General features: G+C 45.3%; 1 protein-coding gene across 2 annotated transcripts in view; it reads left to right on the forward strand.

The window, feature by feature from the left end:
• Window positions 1-15439, forward strand: part of TTC39A (tetratricopeptide repeat domain 39A) — a 648505-nt gene that overhangs the window by 191317 nt on the left and 441749 nt on the right. The window contains exon 1 of one of the 2 annotated variants that reach the window (XM_078670862.1): window positions 2784-3249. The exons of the other annotated variant lie outside the window; for it this stretch is intronic. Within the exon in view, the coding sequence (XP_078526988.1) occupies window positions 3089-3249 (161 nt within the window). The 5' untranslated portion in view covers window positions 2784-3088. Of the gene's footprint in view, window positions 1-2783; window positions 3250-15439 lie in introns of those variants that run through there. 2 annotated transcript variants of the gene reach the window in all.

Raw genomic sequence — 15439 nt, forward strand, 5'->3', positions numbered from 1 at the left:
GCCTAGGTAAGTCAACCAACTAGCAGGGTGCACTAGTCCTAAGGTGAGGGTACAGATTCATGAGCCCTGTACCCCTACAGTGTCTAAGTCCATTCATAGACATTGTAGGTGTAGTAAAGCCAATAAAGAGTATATGTCTGGGCATTGGTCACTACAAACTCCACAGCTCCACAATGCCTGGGAAAACTGAAAGGTTTGGTAGCAAACTTCTCAGCACATTAAACACACACTGATGCCAGTGTGGGATTTAATTTAATGCAAAATGCACGCAGTGGGCATCTTAGAGATGCCCCCTGAAAAACGACTAGCCCTGATGTGTGGCTCCAGGATGGCTGTCTGCCATTGCCACCACCTGAGAGGTTTCTGGACCCCTGGATAGAGGATCTCCACTCTCTAGGTCCAGAAACAAAGCCCATCCTGGGGAGAGGTGTCATACCTCCTCCCCCAGGATGGGCTGCACCCACCAAAGGGGAAGCTTCAAAGGCCTACCTCCTTTGTTAGCTAACTCCAGATAATCCGTGGAAAATTCAAGTTAGGAAGAGAGGTGTGCCCACCGTTGCCAATCCCACACCTCTGGTGAGGGAAGCGAGGTGAAGCCCATTTCTAAGTCCCCTCCATCTTGGAGATAAGGGGATTCAGCCAATTAGGAACAGGCTTATACCCCCTCCCACTGGAGGGTGGCATAATAGGGGGTGTACCCACCCCAAGAAAGGGAAATATTGGTCCCAACCTACACATCCTTTAACACCCCTAAATCTAGTATTTCGGGGTGACCCAGACCCTTGCCTCCTGCGATTCAAGGAAGAAAGAAGGATCGAAGAGCCTTGCTGACCTAGGAAGAAACCGAGGACACCAACTGACTTGGCCCCAGCCCTACCGGCCTGTCACAACCACGACCTGCCTACAGTGAAGAAACCGGTGTGTACCGCAGCAGCAGACCCCCAGACCCCAGAGGACCTGCCCTGCTCTCAACTAACAGACTCGGTCTACAGTGAGCACCAGATTTGCTCAAACCAAAGACTAAACCGTTAGAGTCTGGACTCTGTGATTCTGCACCACTCTGCACCCGGACGCCACGGCCAGAGGTCGAGTGGCCCCATACTTAAAGAGGTCCCCCCAGCGATCCTTAGTTGGGATCATGGGACCTCCCGCAAGCTACAAAACTAACCCCGGAGCCTCCACTTGAAGGGTCCCCTTGACCCGGACCAAAGGCAGTAAGACAACTGCTCTCTTGAACGAAGCGGTCCAGGAAGTCCGACTGCATCTGTCTGACTGTAATAGATTGCATCCTAAGGAAATCAACGCCGAAGACACCCCAGCCCGCTACGCCTTCCCGGCCTTGGGTGACCCAATAGACGGTATCCAAGCATCCTCCCAGTTCCCCTGTTGCCTTCCCAGTAGTTAGTCACCTGCAAGAAGTCCCCCCGACTGAGCCTGCAGCTTTCCAATACCGACGGTCTCCACTGAGAAGCACAGGGACAGCAACGTCCGCTTTACTACACCGGGCCGACTCCGTGCCGCTGGAGTTGCAGGGCTTGTCTGTCGTTGCCCCTTGTAGTGCCAACTGCACCCTTTGTCCCCACATTCGAGTGGTCTGCTTGCCAGTATACCCCAACCAAAGGCCCCTTTTTAGCAACTAGGTACTGTTGGGCCCCTGCCCTCTGCACCCGACTGCCCCAGTGCAGCTGGTAGTGAAACTAGTGTGTCAACCTGGAGCTTGGGGAACCTTGGTCCTAACCCTGAAACCTCAACCTCATAAGTTAAATACTTACCTCCGTGCTCGATATCCATTTTTCCTCCCACAGAGACTCATAGTATGAGATTTGGAATCTAGAAAGTGTTCTATATAGGACTGCTAATGTGTGGGCAAAAGTGAGCTCTATAGTAACGTAATCCGAGGGTAATCAGAGTATTTACTGTGTAATGCCAAGTTTTCTGAAAAGTGATCTCAACCTGTAACTGTTACAATTTTCAGAACAACTGCATTTCCTTGAACAGTTGTACATTTGAAAGTACTTATTACCTACCTGCAACAAGTCCTAATTGTTTCTATAAATATACCATAAGTATACCTTTTTTAGACTTGCCTAATTGGTCTGGATTCTGTCTCTGAGCGTGTGACATCATCCTTGATTGAGTGAATACAATAAATGCTTAACACACCCTTCTGAGAAGCCTAACTGCTCCACCACACTACCACAAATAGAGCTGTTAGTGATTATCTAATTTAGCCTCTATATACCTCTGGGAATCCCCAGGACTCTGGGCACACTATACCTTACTTTGGTATAGTTTTGCAGAGCCAGCTTCCTATAGCACTAAACATACACAAGTCACTATTCAGTGGCGTAACGCAAAATTATGCCGACCCCTGCAAAGTGTGATGAGGGGCCCCTGCGTCATAGATATTCATTGTCTTTGGACTGAATGGGGACCCCTGAAGAACTGAGGGACCCCCTGAAGAGTTGGGGCCCCCCTACACCATTGGGGCTACAGGGGCCTCTTAGCTGTTCTGCACTGCTCCCCCCAGGATTCAGTTCTGTGGTCCTTCGTTACAGACACAGACGTCTGCAGTTCATTCACTAATAGAAGTTTCACAATGCACTGTAGTGCATTTCCCACTCGTGCCTTTAACGTGCATTTATTTTTGATTTACGGTGTGCGTTATTTTATGCATGTTTACCTGAAGGTGAAAGACCAAAAAGTTACAGGAAATGTTTTTTTTTTTAGCCACGCCTTTGACCCACGCTCACTCGCCCCGCCCCCATTGTGCACAGCGTCACAGTTGCCATAATTTTGTCAATGCACTTGGACGCTGATGCATGTATGCATTCTTTATTATTGACTTTTCGTTGATTACTTGAGTCCAATGGGAAGTCCTGCGCGGTGATTCCCAACAGTCGCGAGCAGCCACTGACAGTTAAAGGACGTCTGTCTGCCTCCTATAGACAGGCTCACTGTCACTGGTCACAAGCAGCAGTGCAGGCCCCAGTGTGACGTCCCTGTCATGCACTGGCGTGTGTAGGAAGTGACTCCCCACTGGACGCGAGGCTTTAAATGAAGCTCACGCCGAGAATGAGTAAGCCTGATGCAATCAGTGTGCAGAGCGGGCCCTGCCCCGGGCTCTGCGTGTGACAGTCCTTCGGAGCCGGGACGCAGTACTGCCTCCATCCCCTGCAGGCTGAGGACGGACGCGCGGACCGCTGCGGGCACCATGTCCAGGAACGCCAGCGCCCCTCCGCCGCCAGGGTAAGTGGGGTGCTGCCCTCCTCGGCTCGCTTTGGAGGGGCTTGCTTGCAGGGAGGGAGCTCTCTGCGGCTCAGCAATCAGTGCGAGGGTGGCGCCGCCGGGGGCACCATCCCATACGAGTCAGTGGGCACTGCTCGGTGCCCGCGCCACCTTCCAGATGCGCAGCGCTGGTATTTGTAGGCTCTGGTACAAGCAGGGTGGGTGGGGAGGGGGGGTGCTCCTGTGCCCCAGGGACACCCCAGGACTCAGGAGTCCCAGAAGAGTGAGTTACAGCGGCGACTAGACGTGCTTCTTTAATGGAAACACGACCGGTCGCAGTCTCTTTAATTATTTATTTATTTATTTAATGCGATTTTATATAGCGCGAACATTACCCGAAGGTGTCGGAGCGCTTTATATAAGAACCAGTTGCGATAGATAAGGATTTAGGATTATATAAGTTACATAGAGATACAAACAGAAACAATTGCAAATGTGCAAGTTGTAAAGTCACACAAGGAAGAGATTAAAACAGAAAGAAAAATAGCAACTGTACAAGTTGGTTTACATGGTTTAATTTCTCCTGTTCAACACAACATCGCGTCACCAACATGTATTTACCCAGATCTCCACACCGCTCGCGAATACAATAAAACCGAAGTAAATAATGTCCTGGAAAGCTACAAGAGGCACAAATGTTAGCCGAGCTCTCGCGTTGTCTGCTGTTGCATTTCTTCGAAAACGGAGGACGCTGCGTTCATCTTCCACTGGGTACAAAGAATGACCAACTCTTAGGAGCGGCTGCCCCCGGTCTGAGAGGCGCTGACCTCTCCAACCACAGCGGCCTGTGTTTACCAAGGGCTGATGGACTGCAAGAAAACCACCGCAGCATTGAAAAGAGGGACGTTGTCTTTCAAGTAAATACTTTATCAAAAGGAGTGCACGGAGGAAAGTATTTTTAAATAGTCATTTATCCTCTTAGCATGTTGGGTCATCTGCGTTATGATACTCCAGAAAGCGCTTATGCTGCGCAGAGATTTGCCTGTGCTGGGTCTCTGCAGGGCCTATGCTGGAGGGACACTGGAATTATGCAGCAGAGGAGGGAACACATTATCCGGCAGGGTTGAGTAAATTATGCAGCACCGAAAGACAAATTATGCCGAAAAATGCGGTACTTTTGCGATAGTATTTTTCAATTATTTTGACATTTTTACACTTGTTTTATTGCACCTCATTAGTACTGGTCTAAAACTCAAATATAGCAATAGCAACAGCAATGGGACCAGCCAGCCTTAGCAAAGGGTCTTCCGCTGCGCAGTAACACGTTGCTGTATATTTAGTAACTTTTGAACCGTTTGAGCTAGAAACAATCTTTTTTGTTAAAATATACGCTTTGACAGTCTCTGAAGGACCTACACTGCCGTCGACAGCAGTTCTGTGCGGCCACTCACTCATTCAGTCTCCTCCCTCGCCCCCAGTCGTCCGTGTGTGCACGCCCTCCCCCGGCATGCCTGACTGCCACAATGTTTGCTTTCACATGCGTGCCCTCCACACCCAAATGTACACAATGCCGGCACCTCCCGGGCACTCCGCGTGCGCCTCTGCAGAGCGCCTCGGTGACAGTGTCTAGGCGGGACTGGACCCGGAGGCAGATATCTGCACCCTGGTGTTACATCACAGTATTACTACTCTGCATTCAATGAAGTTTCTCCATGCTGTGGTGTCCAACGGTGATGGATTAAACCCAGATCTTTTGACTGGGTGTGAGTGTTTGATTGGTTCAGATGCTCCGTCCATCACCACCCACTTTTGTACCGCTTTGTTCGCCATAAATTGGCAGGGTATGCTCAGACGTGAGTCCCTTGCTCACTTTGCCACTGGATTCAAGCAAGCCTGGCTGAAGACGGCTGTAATGCCAGAAACCGGTCCTAGGAAGCTTGAGTCCGGTCCAGGGACAGCATGGCTTGGCAGTTCGGGCTGGACTGTTCCCATGAGGGACAGGGTCAGACTGATTTGCATATGGCCATGTCTGAACTGGGGTGGCAGAGTGGGCTAAAGAACGGTGATGGATTAAACCCAGATCTTTTGACTGGGTGTGAGTTTTTGATTGGTTCAGATGCTCCCTCCATCACCACCCCCTTTTGTACCGCTTTCATCACTAGGCACTATTCACTCATTGGTATGTGTCATTATCAGTCCGACAGCAAGGTTCCGTGGTTCTTGCAATAAAAGCCACAGGGTCCAATGTACAAAGTTAATTTATGAGTGACGTACCCTTTTATGTAGGATTAATTTATTATTCTGTAAATTGCATTTAATTTGTAAAAGGTTATGGATAAGAAATGTTCTCGTAAGTTTTCTCTCACTAGTCCCTTAGGGTGGGTGTTCAGAGTGGTGCGTCAGAGAAGAGGTTGGGAAAATTCCACTCTGATGTCGTTCATAGATTCCCAGTTGTGACTTTCTGGGTATTTATCAGGCGTTGTTAGTGCATTTCTCGCACTTATCTGCACAATTGACCTACAATTGAAAGGCGCCGACATACCTGTGAGTGAAAGCCCTATCGGGTGATTAGCGCCTGGATACCCTGTCGGATGACTAGCCGCGCTTTATAAATCCTGATTGATTGAACAGTCGGGAAGTAGCACCAAACCTCGCAATTTTCACAAGTGAAGAAGAGCATGAAAGTGAAATACACTTTCAAGGGAGAGAAGAAATGATTTTTTAAAAGTTAAATTAAGATTGTGTAAAGTTTCTTAAATGGGTGTTTTATTCAGTGTGTAAAATATGCAAACTGAGGACCAGGAAACAGATGTAATTGTTTCTTAGTAATTCCGTTACTTATTATTGTTACTTATGGTAGTTAAAAGGTACAGCTGTTTAGAAGGGGAATTTAGTAAGTAGAGAAGTCAATTATATTCTATTTTAGTGAATTGGTTCCAATTTTTTTCTAAGACTTCTCGGTACAGCTAATGCAGCAGACCGAAGTGGCCCACACAGATGCCAGAATGAGCGACATCTCACTTGTCCGCTTCTTAATTCGTTTTAGATCGTTATAGCTTTTAGCCTCGGCCATCATCTAAATGGTACATCATGTTTAATTGCTAAATCAGTAATTACGTTGGTGTTGTGTTTTCAGATCTCACTATCATCTACGAAATGCAAATATATTTAGTGTTAATAACCAGGGCGATAGTTCTTCAACTATATCTGGTGCTTTTTCTATTCAATCTTCATTGTTGCTCTAAATAGATGTATATTTTGAGATATTAAAGTCTTGTCTCTTTACTAAAATCCAAAACTTGGCTGGACAGCCACATCTCTGATAACTGTGTTGCACTATACCTCTGCTCAACTGTACTTCGTCTCCAGGGCCCTGCTGGGCACTGGGCATTTCCCCAGGACGTGGAAGTCATGGAGACCAGGTTTGACTCTGGAGCAGGCGCCACTGGCCCTTGGAGTTGCCGGCAGCAGTGTTCTGCTCCAGACTCACATGGGCACTGACTGTGCTTCTGGAGTATCCATTGACCCCGCTCTCTGGGCTGGCACTAGTCATGGCTTCAATAACACAAAACACACAATGGGGGTCTATATCTGGGCCTAAGTGCTCCAAGAAGTCAAAACACACTGCTAACCAAGTCAGTGGGCATTGCTGAGGCTATATATCATTTAGCTTACTCATAAAGTGCCAATCTGGGCAACCCATGTGGTGGGATTCACTTCAAATGTCGAATAGACCCATACAGAGGAGAACTGGATGTCCATCAACGTCAGATGTAGATCATGTATTCTCATTTGGTCATCCAAATAGGAATGGTGTTGTCCCATGATCATTGAGACTAGTCCATAACCTATATTTATCTGGGTCACATCTCCAGATGTAGTGAAGACCATGCGAGCCAAGATCGTGATGGAGCCCGGTGCAGTGCAAAAAATATATAGTGTGGTGAGGTTAAAAAAGGATAGAAGATCAATACAAAACTTTAATATAACTTGATCACTCCCTTACTAAAAACAGGAACAGCGCAAAGATGCAGTCTAACCATATAACTGCATGTATTCGGCCAACATGTTTCAGCCTCAAGGGAACCAAATCCCGCGGCTTTCTTCAGGGCCACAGTCCTTAACGTTTGCTACTGCATAAAACGTGAAAACATAACTAAATCAATCAAAGGATACAACTGTGTCATGCTTGTTTCTCTCAGTCCTCTGTATCAAGCAGTGTCGATAGTATCTGTTCACAAAAAATCAACAGTATATACCATGAATCCCAAAACAAGATTGCTTATTGGTCTCTGTCCCATACATAGGTAACTACACTTTTTAACTTGCTATGTACTGACCTGCGTTGTACAGGGAGCATACCTCACCTCTCCTGGTACCGTGCTCAGGATAAAATGAGGCCCGCTCTGTCTAGGCTTGTCAGTGGCACAGCAATGCTGTTTAGCAGTGGGGCACAGTTCAGGGCTGGGCCAGGCTTCTGTTGATGAACTTCTCTTGACCCTTTCCCACTCCTGCTTTCCCACTGGTTGGCCCGCTGGTCAGCAGCGGTAATGAAGGCACTGGCTGGATATTGATATTAAATGCACTTGTAAAGCGCAGCATATACCCGGAGGCATCTTGGCTCTGTCTGTGATCAATAAAAAATGCATTTTTTAGTTGGTAAAAAGCCAGATTTCTAAAGGTTTCCTAAAAGCCAAAAGATTGGTTTTAGACTTCAATGATTGTGGGGACTGTTCCATCTAATGGCAGTGTTTCTGATAAAACTCCGGCTACCCCAAGGCATCAGTTTGTAAGACGGAACTACCAGATTTATTTAAAAGCTAGAGCGTAAGGACCTAACTGGGGCATACCATTTAGATGAGTTTTAAGTAATCTGGACCAGTTCCTTGTAGAGTTTCATATGCAAGACATAGCGCCTTACAGGTGATACATTTTCCCACAGGTAGTTGTTTCAGAGCTAAGGACACAGATTCAGGCCTATGGATGTCAAAGAGCATCCTTGCTGCTGCATTTTGCATTGTCTGGCTTTTTTTCAATGATTGGTTTTGAAGCCCTTGAAAAATGACCATTACAGTAGTCCAGTCGTGCCAATACTAGAGCAATAACCACGGCTTTTAGCAGATCAAAAGTGAGCACATGAGCGATCTTCTTTATTATTTTTAGAGTATAAAAGGAAGTTGAAATCACTGTGTTAACGTGTTCTTTAAAGATTAGTTTATCGTCTACAGTCACACTCAAGTTTTTCACCTCATTGGAATGAATGAGGGCTGGGCTGAGGGCTGAGGGCTGTGTGTGCAGTGTGCACACACAGCCGTATTAGAGAGGGAGAGCATGCTTTAAAATGATGTGCAAAGATAAACACATTGTTTAAAAGTGCAGTTGCTGTCTCACACTGGACAACATGGTGGATGGCACCAGGTTGGCTCCCTTTGCAGCCCTGGGGCCATCCTATGATTTGCTCCCCAGATGTAGTTGTGTACAGGTGCAATGGCTGGGCTTGGCCTGTGTGATTTGTGCCCAGCAGGTGCCAGTCAATGTACAGATCTCCACCGAGGGGAAAGTTTCATTAGCTGGATCTGCTGCACGCGTTAGGACTGCAGAGTTTGCACCAGCTTGAGCATCGTTGGGCAAGGGCAAGCTCCGTGACCACCGTGCGCCGTAGAGAGAGTGCGAGCCCTGCCGCTCAGCCCCAGCGTAGCACTTTCCAGACTGGTGCTGATCGAGTGCGAGTCAGAGTGAGCCTTGGGTAAGAAGCAATGCCAAGAGGAAAAGTTGATAATTTTCCTGTAGTTTGCCAGTATTGTTGGGTTAACCAGTTACTCTTCAGCCCGCCAAGTCACTGTGGCCTGTTCTGACTCCTCTTCAAATGTCTCTGTTGAAAACAGCTGTATTCCACTGCTTAGGCTTGCGCTTGCAGTGATCTTAGAAAAATAAAATTATTGGTAGAATGCTTGAATTAAACTCAGCCACTGATGATTACTCTCAACTTCTTTCCAGTCCATCACTATTTGTTACCACTGTTCTACATTAGACCAAGACTACCCATATGAAAATCAGATCGGTTTCTTCTCCAGTAGAGGTGACAACCTTAATCAGCTTGGTTTCAGTTGCTTGGACCAACCTGAACTGCCAGGGCATGCGCCCTCTGAAGCCGAACACGAGAACCCCCTGACTGGTTTGGCCTATTTGGGCCTCAACCGCAACATGAAACTTGATTCCAGTTGCAAGAGAACATAGGCCCCATGTTTGGGTCTACATGTTGCACTTAGGGTGGCTCACCTAGAAAAATAAAAAAGTGATTGGTGAATTGCTAAAATTAATCTTAGCCACTGCTAATTACTCGGGCCGCATGCCAGCTCATCAATTTTGCGCGCACTATGTTACTCTAGGCTGCAAACAGCTATTTGCAAATTAGACCTGGGCCTGCTTCGATAGGAGCACTCCTCATGAACTGTCAGGCCAGCGAGCTTGGAGTGATAGTCCTTTTTTTGACCATTCTCTCTGTGCTTGAGCCAGGGGTGCAGGCATGGCCCCTAACCTTTAACTGTGGGCAAACTATCAGCCTCGTTTATGGAGTGAAATTTGAATAATCTCGTTGCTGTGAACATTGATTACTACGGTGATGACATATTTACTGTGTGCGCCTTTCATACATTCCTGCTCTGATTACCCATTATCTTTGAAAAGGTTAGCATGCTTTTGCAAATTTTCGAAAAGACAAATGTGGAGAGCAAGTGGCAGCTTGCAAATATTTTTTACAGTCCTACAGAGTTCACATGAGGAGCTTGTTGATGAGACTATCTTCAGAGTGAGTTGGGGACTTTTTTACTCTCACAATTACTTTTTGATCCCATTTCGAGGACACCGTACATGATAAGATCCATGTGTACCTGAATGTTGTACCATTGTTTTTTTCTGGTTTTGTCTGGGTTTTTTTTTACATCTGTACAATTCTGAGGAGTACAATTTGTTGGTTATGTTTCTTTTATATTTGACTTTTGCTGTTTGCAGTGGACCTAGCGTATTTAGTATAAATTCACCGTTAGGAAAGGAATTGCAAAGCAAGTTATCTTGGGTTGAAGTGGATTGCGTTTTCTTGCATGGAAATTTAAGTGCTAAAGTGGCTACTTTTTGGCAGAATTAAATCTCTTGTCCAGGAAGACTTTAAGTAACCTATTGTAATCTACTCTGAACTACAAGTGGCAGAGTGGTGCTGCTCATGGACCTTGAATATAAGATGACATGGGGAATCAAGTGATATCTCATTTGAGTGTCCATATGGGAAGAAGAGTGTCTTAAATGTAGATGAGGTATCGGTGCATTGGACCTGGACACCGACAGAATTCTCTGTCAGAGAGTTTTCATTTGTGAATAAATGTCAGCTTAAACCACTCAACACCTTTACTTCTTTTACTCTTTCTAGAATCATGTTGGATCAAAGTCCCTGAAACCTATCTTAAATGATCATGTGTTAAATGAAAGGCCTGTCTTCTTTGTCACTTATGTGGTATTGTGGTATCCTAATATTTATGGGAAGCATGGCCACAAAACAAGCTTTGAATACATTAATGACAACATATTAAGATTTATGAAATGTCAATATCAGCTTGTTGAACTTAAGTGATGCTTACCTCTACCCACTTTTAGCACTGTCTTGACACATGTGTTAACTTCTCAAAAAGTTTGGGGGGAATGCCACATCTGAGTTTGTTCTCAACCATTATACTGATTATATGTTATTAGAAAACTGGCTTTCTACATCAGACGTTGAGTACAGAAATGTTGATCCTTAATACTGTAGTGCAATCAACAATATACTTAAGAGCCCTGCGGAAGACACTTGTTTAATGAAACGTGGTAGTGACAGGAAGAACAGACCTGGATTGCACTGCATATTAGGACGAGTTCCTGGAGAAGATAAAAGTGAAATACATAACCATTCTTTTGCAATGTGTGCCACGAATCACAGCTGTTCTTTTGGAGACCCATGGTGAGAGGTCATCCTTAATGCTGGTCAACCACAACATTTTGATGTATTAGAACATTTGGTGCAATATTTGGAACATTGTATGTGGTCAGAGTCTTTACTCTTGTGTGGCATACTGTTTGTTCCTTGCTTATGGTTAGTTTTCCTGTTGCAGACAAAAGCCCTTCTTACCCTCTATACCTTAAAGTCAATCAGATTAAGATTTTTACACTATTGGACAAAAGTGTAATCTCTAAACATCCACGATTCTAGGGAAACAGCAGTTAAAGGAGACCAGTTCATGTTCACAAAGTGTTGAGTGGATAACATCCTATTTACAGCAATTGTAATAACCCCTGATTTTTTTGAGTAATAAACAACATTTATTTGATGATAAAATTGGCAAATTATGCAGCATAAAGTGAATTCTTTGGTAAGTGCAGCAAACGTCTATCTACTCGGAAATCACTGTGGCTGCAAAATAATCTCTTTCCAGTAGCCTTAGCTATTATCCACAACCACACATAGTGACAAAAGAACCTACATATTGCTTTTGTCCACCAGCCTGACCAGCATAGTTTAATGGGAAATCTCTAAACGTGGTAGCCTTTATCTCAGTCAAGATATATTCAATGACCTTGGCAAAAAGTCAGTTGACTAATCCTTACTCCTGGAAAGACAAATCATTTCAGATTCATTTTTTGTGTAGATTTATTAGTTCATACCACAAAAACATATAAAGTGCCTCTGCTTTCCTCTCTCTACATTGAACACATTATTACAACACATCTGACCATACTGGCCTCTCACATTAATGTACATACCTTGGTACATCTCTGTCTAGGCATATGGAAGCCATACTGGGTCGTTTTATAACCTGGTGCGTCTGGAAATAGCAGCAGTGCAAAGAAAGGAAACAAAACCCATGACCGCATTAGACCCCGAAACCGTTCTCGGGATGCTTGTTTCCGGTCCAGGGTAGACCTGGCCTGGCAGTTTGGGTTGGACTGTTACAGGGTCAGACTGATTTGCATATGGCTGGGTCTGAGCAAGGGTGTTGAAGTGAACTAAAGAATGATGATGGATTTAACCCAGATCTGTGAGGGGGGGGGGGGGGGGGGGGGGGGGGAAGTGTCTGAAAAGTTTCAGTGCTCCGTCCATCCTCTCCTTGCGTTAGCATTAGAAACAATGACATAATTTAATTGTTGTTTAAGTGACAAGTACCTTAATAGTTTACAATCCGGTCACTTAGTTTAGCTTAAAGGACAGTTCTTCCAATTCATCTCTGAAAGATAGGATCCCCATTTTTTCTCTGTTATGGTTGCTTGTCAGCCTCTAATCACTGCATGTCATCTTCTGAACTCTCTCGAATATCATGAGTTTTGTCTGTTTGGCACGGTGGCTCACTTAGACCCGGGGCGTGAAGCCTGGGAGGGGATTCCTCGTGTGGATTCCTCAAATGCTGCTGCGCCTTCCTTCCTACATTCTTTCTGTGACTCAGCGCTCAAGCAGGAGGGGATGGATGGCTGTGTGGGCGCTATATCTCCATCCCCTGGTTAGAGAAGCCTGGCTTTGGAAAATGATTGATTTCAGTCACCTGCAAGGTGACTCAGCTGTTCTCACTTTATTCTAAGAAACTAAACTGGTACACTAAAGTAAGGAATTCATTCTTGAATACCAAGAATGTTGTTCCTGTGAATTTGGGTTTTTCACTTGGCATTCTCTAATATCTCAAATCACAGCAGACTTGTAGAGGCGGATAATCACCCGTGAGTGCATTCAGGCGCTGAGAATCATGCTGCAGGGCTGGGGCTCAGTCGAACAGCCAGGTCTTGAGTCTTTTCCTGAATTCCAGCAGAGAGGATGAGGTCCAGAGGTAAAGAGGGAGGTCACTCCAGGCCTTAACCTCGAGGTAGGAGAAGGAACGTCCTCCGCCATTGCTTCGGCCTATGCGAGGGGTGTGAGCGGAGAATTATTGATCAGCTTCCTCGTGTTAAAGTCTGAAATGTCTTGTAAACTATCTATGTAGGAAGATCAATTAAAACCACAAATAGCTTAATGACTGAACCTAATATATATATGAGGAATCTATCAAGTGCACGAACAGGCACATGGTTAGATCTAGAAAAGAAGAAAGGGAAGAAGCCACACCAGATTAAGTATTGCGATTTTAAATTGGCTTTATATGTTTGTTTAATTAAACTGATTGAGATGCTCCTTTATTTCTTTATTTTGCAAGTGTGTCATTTACAAGAACTCGACCCGCTTATCCTGACTGGGGAGAGTGCTAAAGTCTGGCTCTTCTTTATCACAAATTATACATTGTGCTATTTCCAGTGATCGCCTTGCACACATAACTCGAACAACTATACCCCCTTTGAGGCGTGTTTGTCATGTACCTTGAATGATGTTATGAGGACATGCCACTCACAGATAGATTATGGCCATTTAGCCAGGGCATACCCTTGGCAGCAGTTTTTTCAATGCCATTGCCTTAAGAATCATCTGATTGTTATGTTGCTCCTCACCTGGGCCCATCCATGCATGGAATTGCAACACAACATCAACTTGGCAGCATGGCATATCAGCCTGATGAATAAGTATAAAAGAGTACATGTTCATTTGCACACATAAATTAAATTGATTATGTGCAGATACAGTGCTTGGTTATGCATTTGTGTGGCATTATTGGGTAAGGTAACCTTCATTGCAGAGGTGGGTCATCGTGGGTAGTATGGGTAGGTTGCATTTGTCTGCATGGCACCGCAAGATGCACATTAGCACGGAATAGCTTGTGTTGTATTGGTTGAATTTAGTATATTCCCTAACTACCTTATGCCAAGTCATGTATAATCACTACATTCCTTAGAAAGCTTTGAGGCCTGCAGTCGGACAACAGCTTTTTGGCATTTTCACCAAGCAACCAGTGTTTGTCTGCCCCTCCAAAATTCTACAGTCTTTTTATACCTTTCTACCAGAAGATTATCAATGGAGAGGGGAGGGAAAGTTGTTGTGCAGTCTATTGTATTGGCTTCAAAGTAAGAAGAATGCCAAAGGTGCATCTAAAAGGCACGCAAATGTTTGAAAACCTACTTCCTTCCACTTTTACTCTGTGCCGGGCTAGATACCCTTGTAATATTGCTCGCAACGTGACAGCATAATAGAAGTTTCCTTTCAACTGCATTTCTGTTATGTTTGTTAGCATGATTAATGTCAACCTGTGTGGAAGGCTGGCTTAGTATATGCTGCACACTTATTCAAGTAGTGCACCTTGCACTAATCCAGGTAACCCTTTGGTAACCATAGAAAGCTGTCATAGTGGTAGCTGTGGAGAGCAGCCTTCAGGCTTATCTCTAAGGAGTGTTAAGCGCTTGTTTTACCAGTTTAACCTCTAGTGTAAGTTAAATGAAAAAGAACCACACAGTTTTCATATCAAAATGCTTATATTTATTACACAATGCTCATTAACACGTTAGTATATCTCCTACCCAGAGATATCAACACAATACACAAGAATACTTCAAAAACAATCAGATAAGTCACACACAATACAGTGGTCTCCAGTGGGAGACCAAACCATATACTAAAATAGTGTAATGCTAACTGCAACGAAAGACAGGACTTAGACCAGAAGACCCAGAGGAGCTGGGGACACAAGGAACCACCCAAGGTAAGCACCCAGGAACCCCACGGGGACTGTGTGCTGCGTGGAAACATAGCCACGTGTCCAATAAAAGTCAATGGAGTAGTTGCGGTTGCAGTTTTAGATATGAAGGACCCTTCCTGGAGGACCCCGAAGAAACCCATTGGAAGACACAAGGTTAGAGAGCCAACCAACCCGGGGATGCCCCAGGAACCAGGGTACCTACACGAGAGAAGCCGGGTGCAAAGAGATGAAGTGATGTTTGGAACCTGCCGTAAACAACAGTGGAAAACTTCGAAGAAGATAACTCTGGAGAAGATGTCGAAGGAGTCCTGTGGAATCCAAGGTTAGATTCTGGAAGTGAAGAACCTGCAAGCAGAGGGGACAGTCTCTATGCCACTTGGAGGTGACCAGGAGGCACGGAAGCAAAATGTCCACAGATGTGGAGAGGTTCTGTAGAATTAATTGTGACCTTGTTGCTGCAGCCGCGAGGACCAGGTGACACTGTGGAAAACCAGGAGTCATGCACGAGCTGTCCCACATTTGATGTCCGTGACTAGGTGGTCTGTGTCCTGCCAGAGCACCAACAAGCCTTGGTAGCC

Source organism: Lissotriton helveticus, chromosome 1_2, assembly GCF_964261635.1.
Source record: "Lissotriton helveticus chromosome 1_2, aLisHel1.1, whole genome shotgun sequence".
NCBI classification, from domain to species: domain Eukaryota; kingdom Metazoa; phylum Chordata; class Amphibia; order Caudata; family Salamandridae; genus Lissotriton; species Lissotriton helveticus.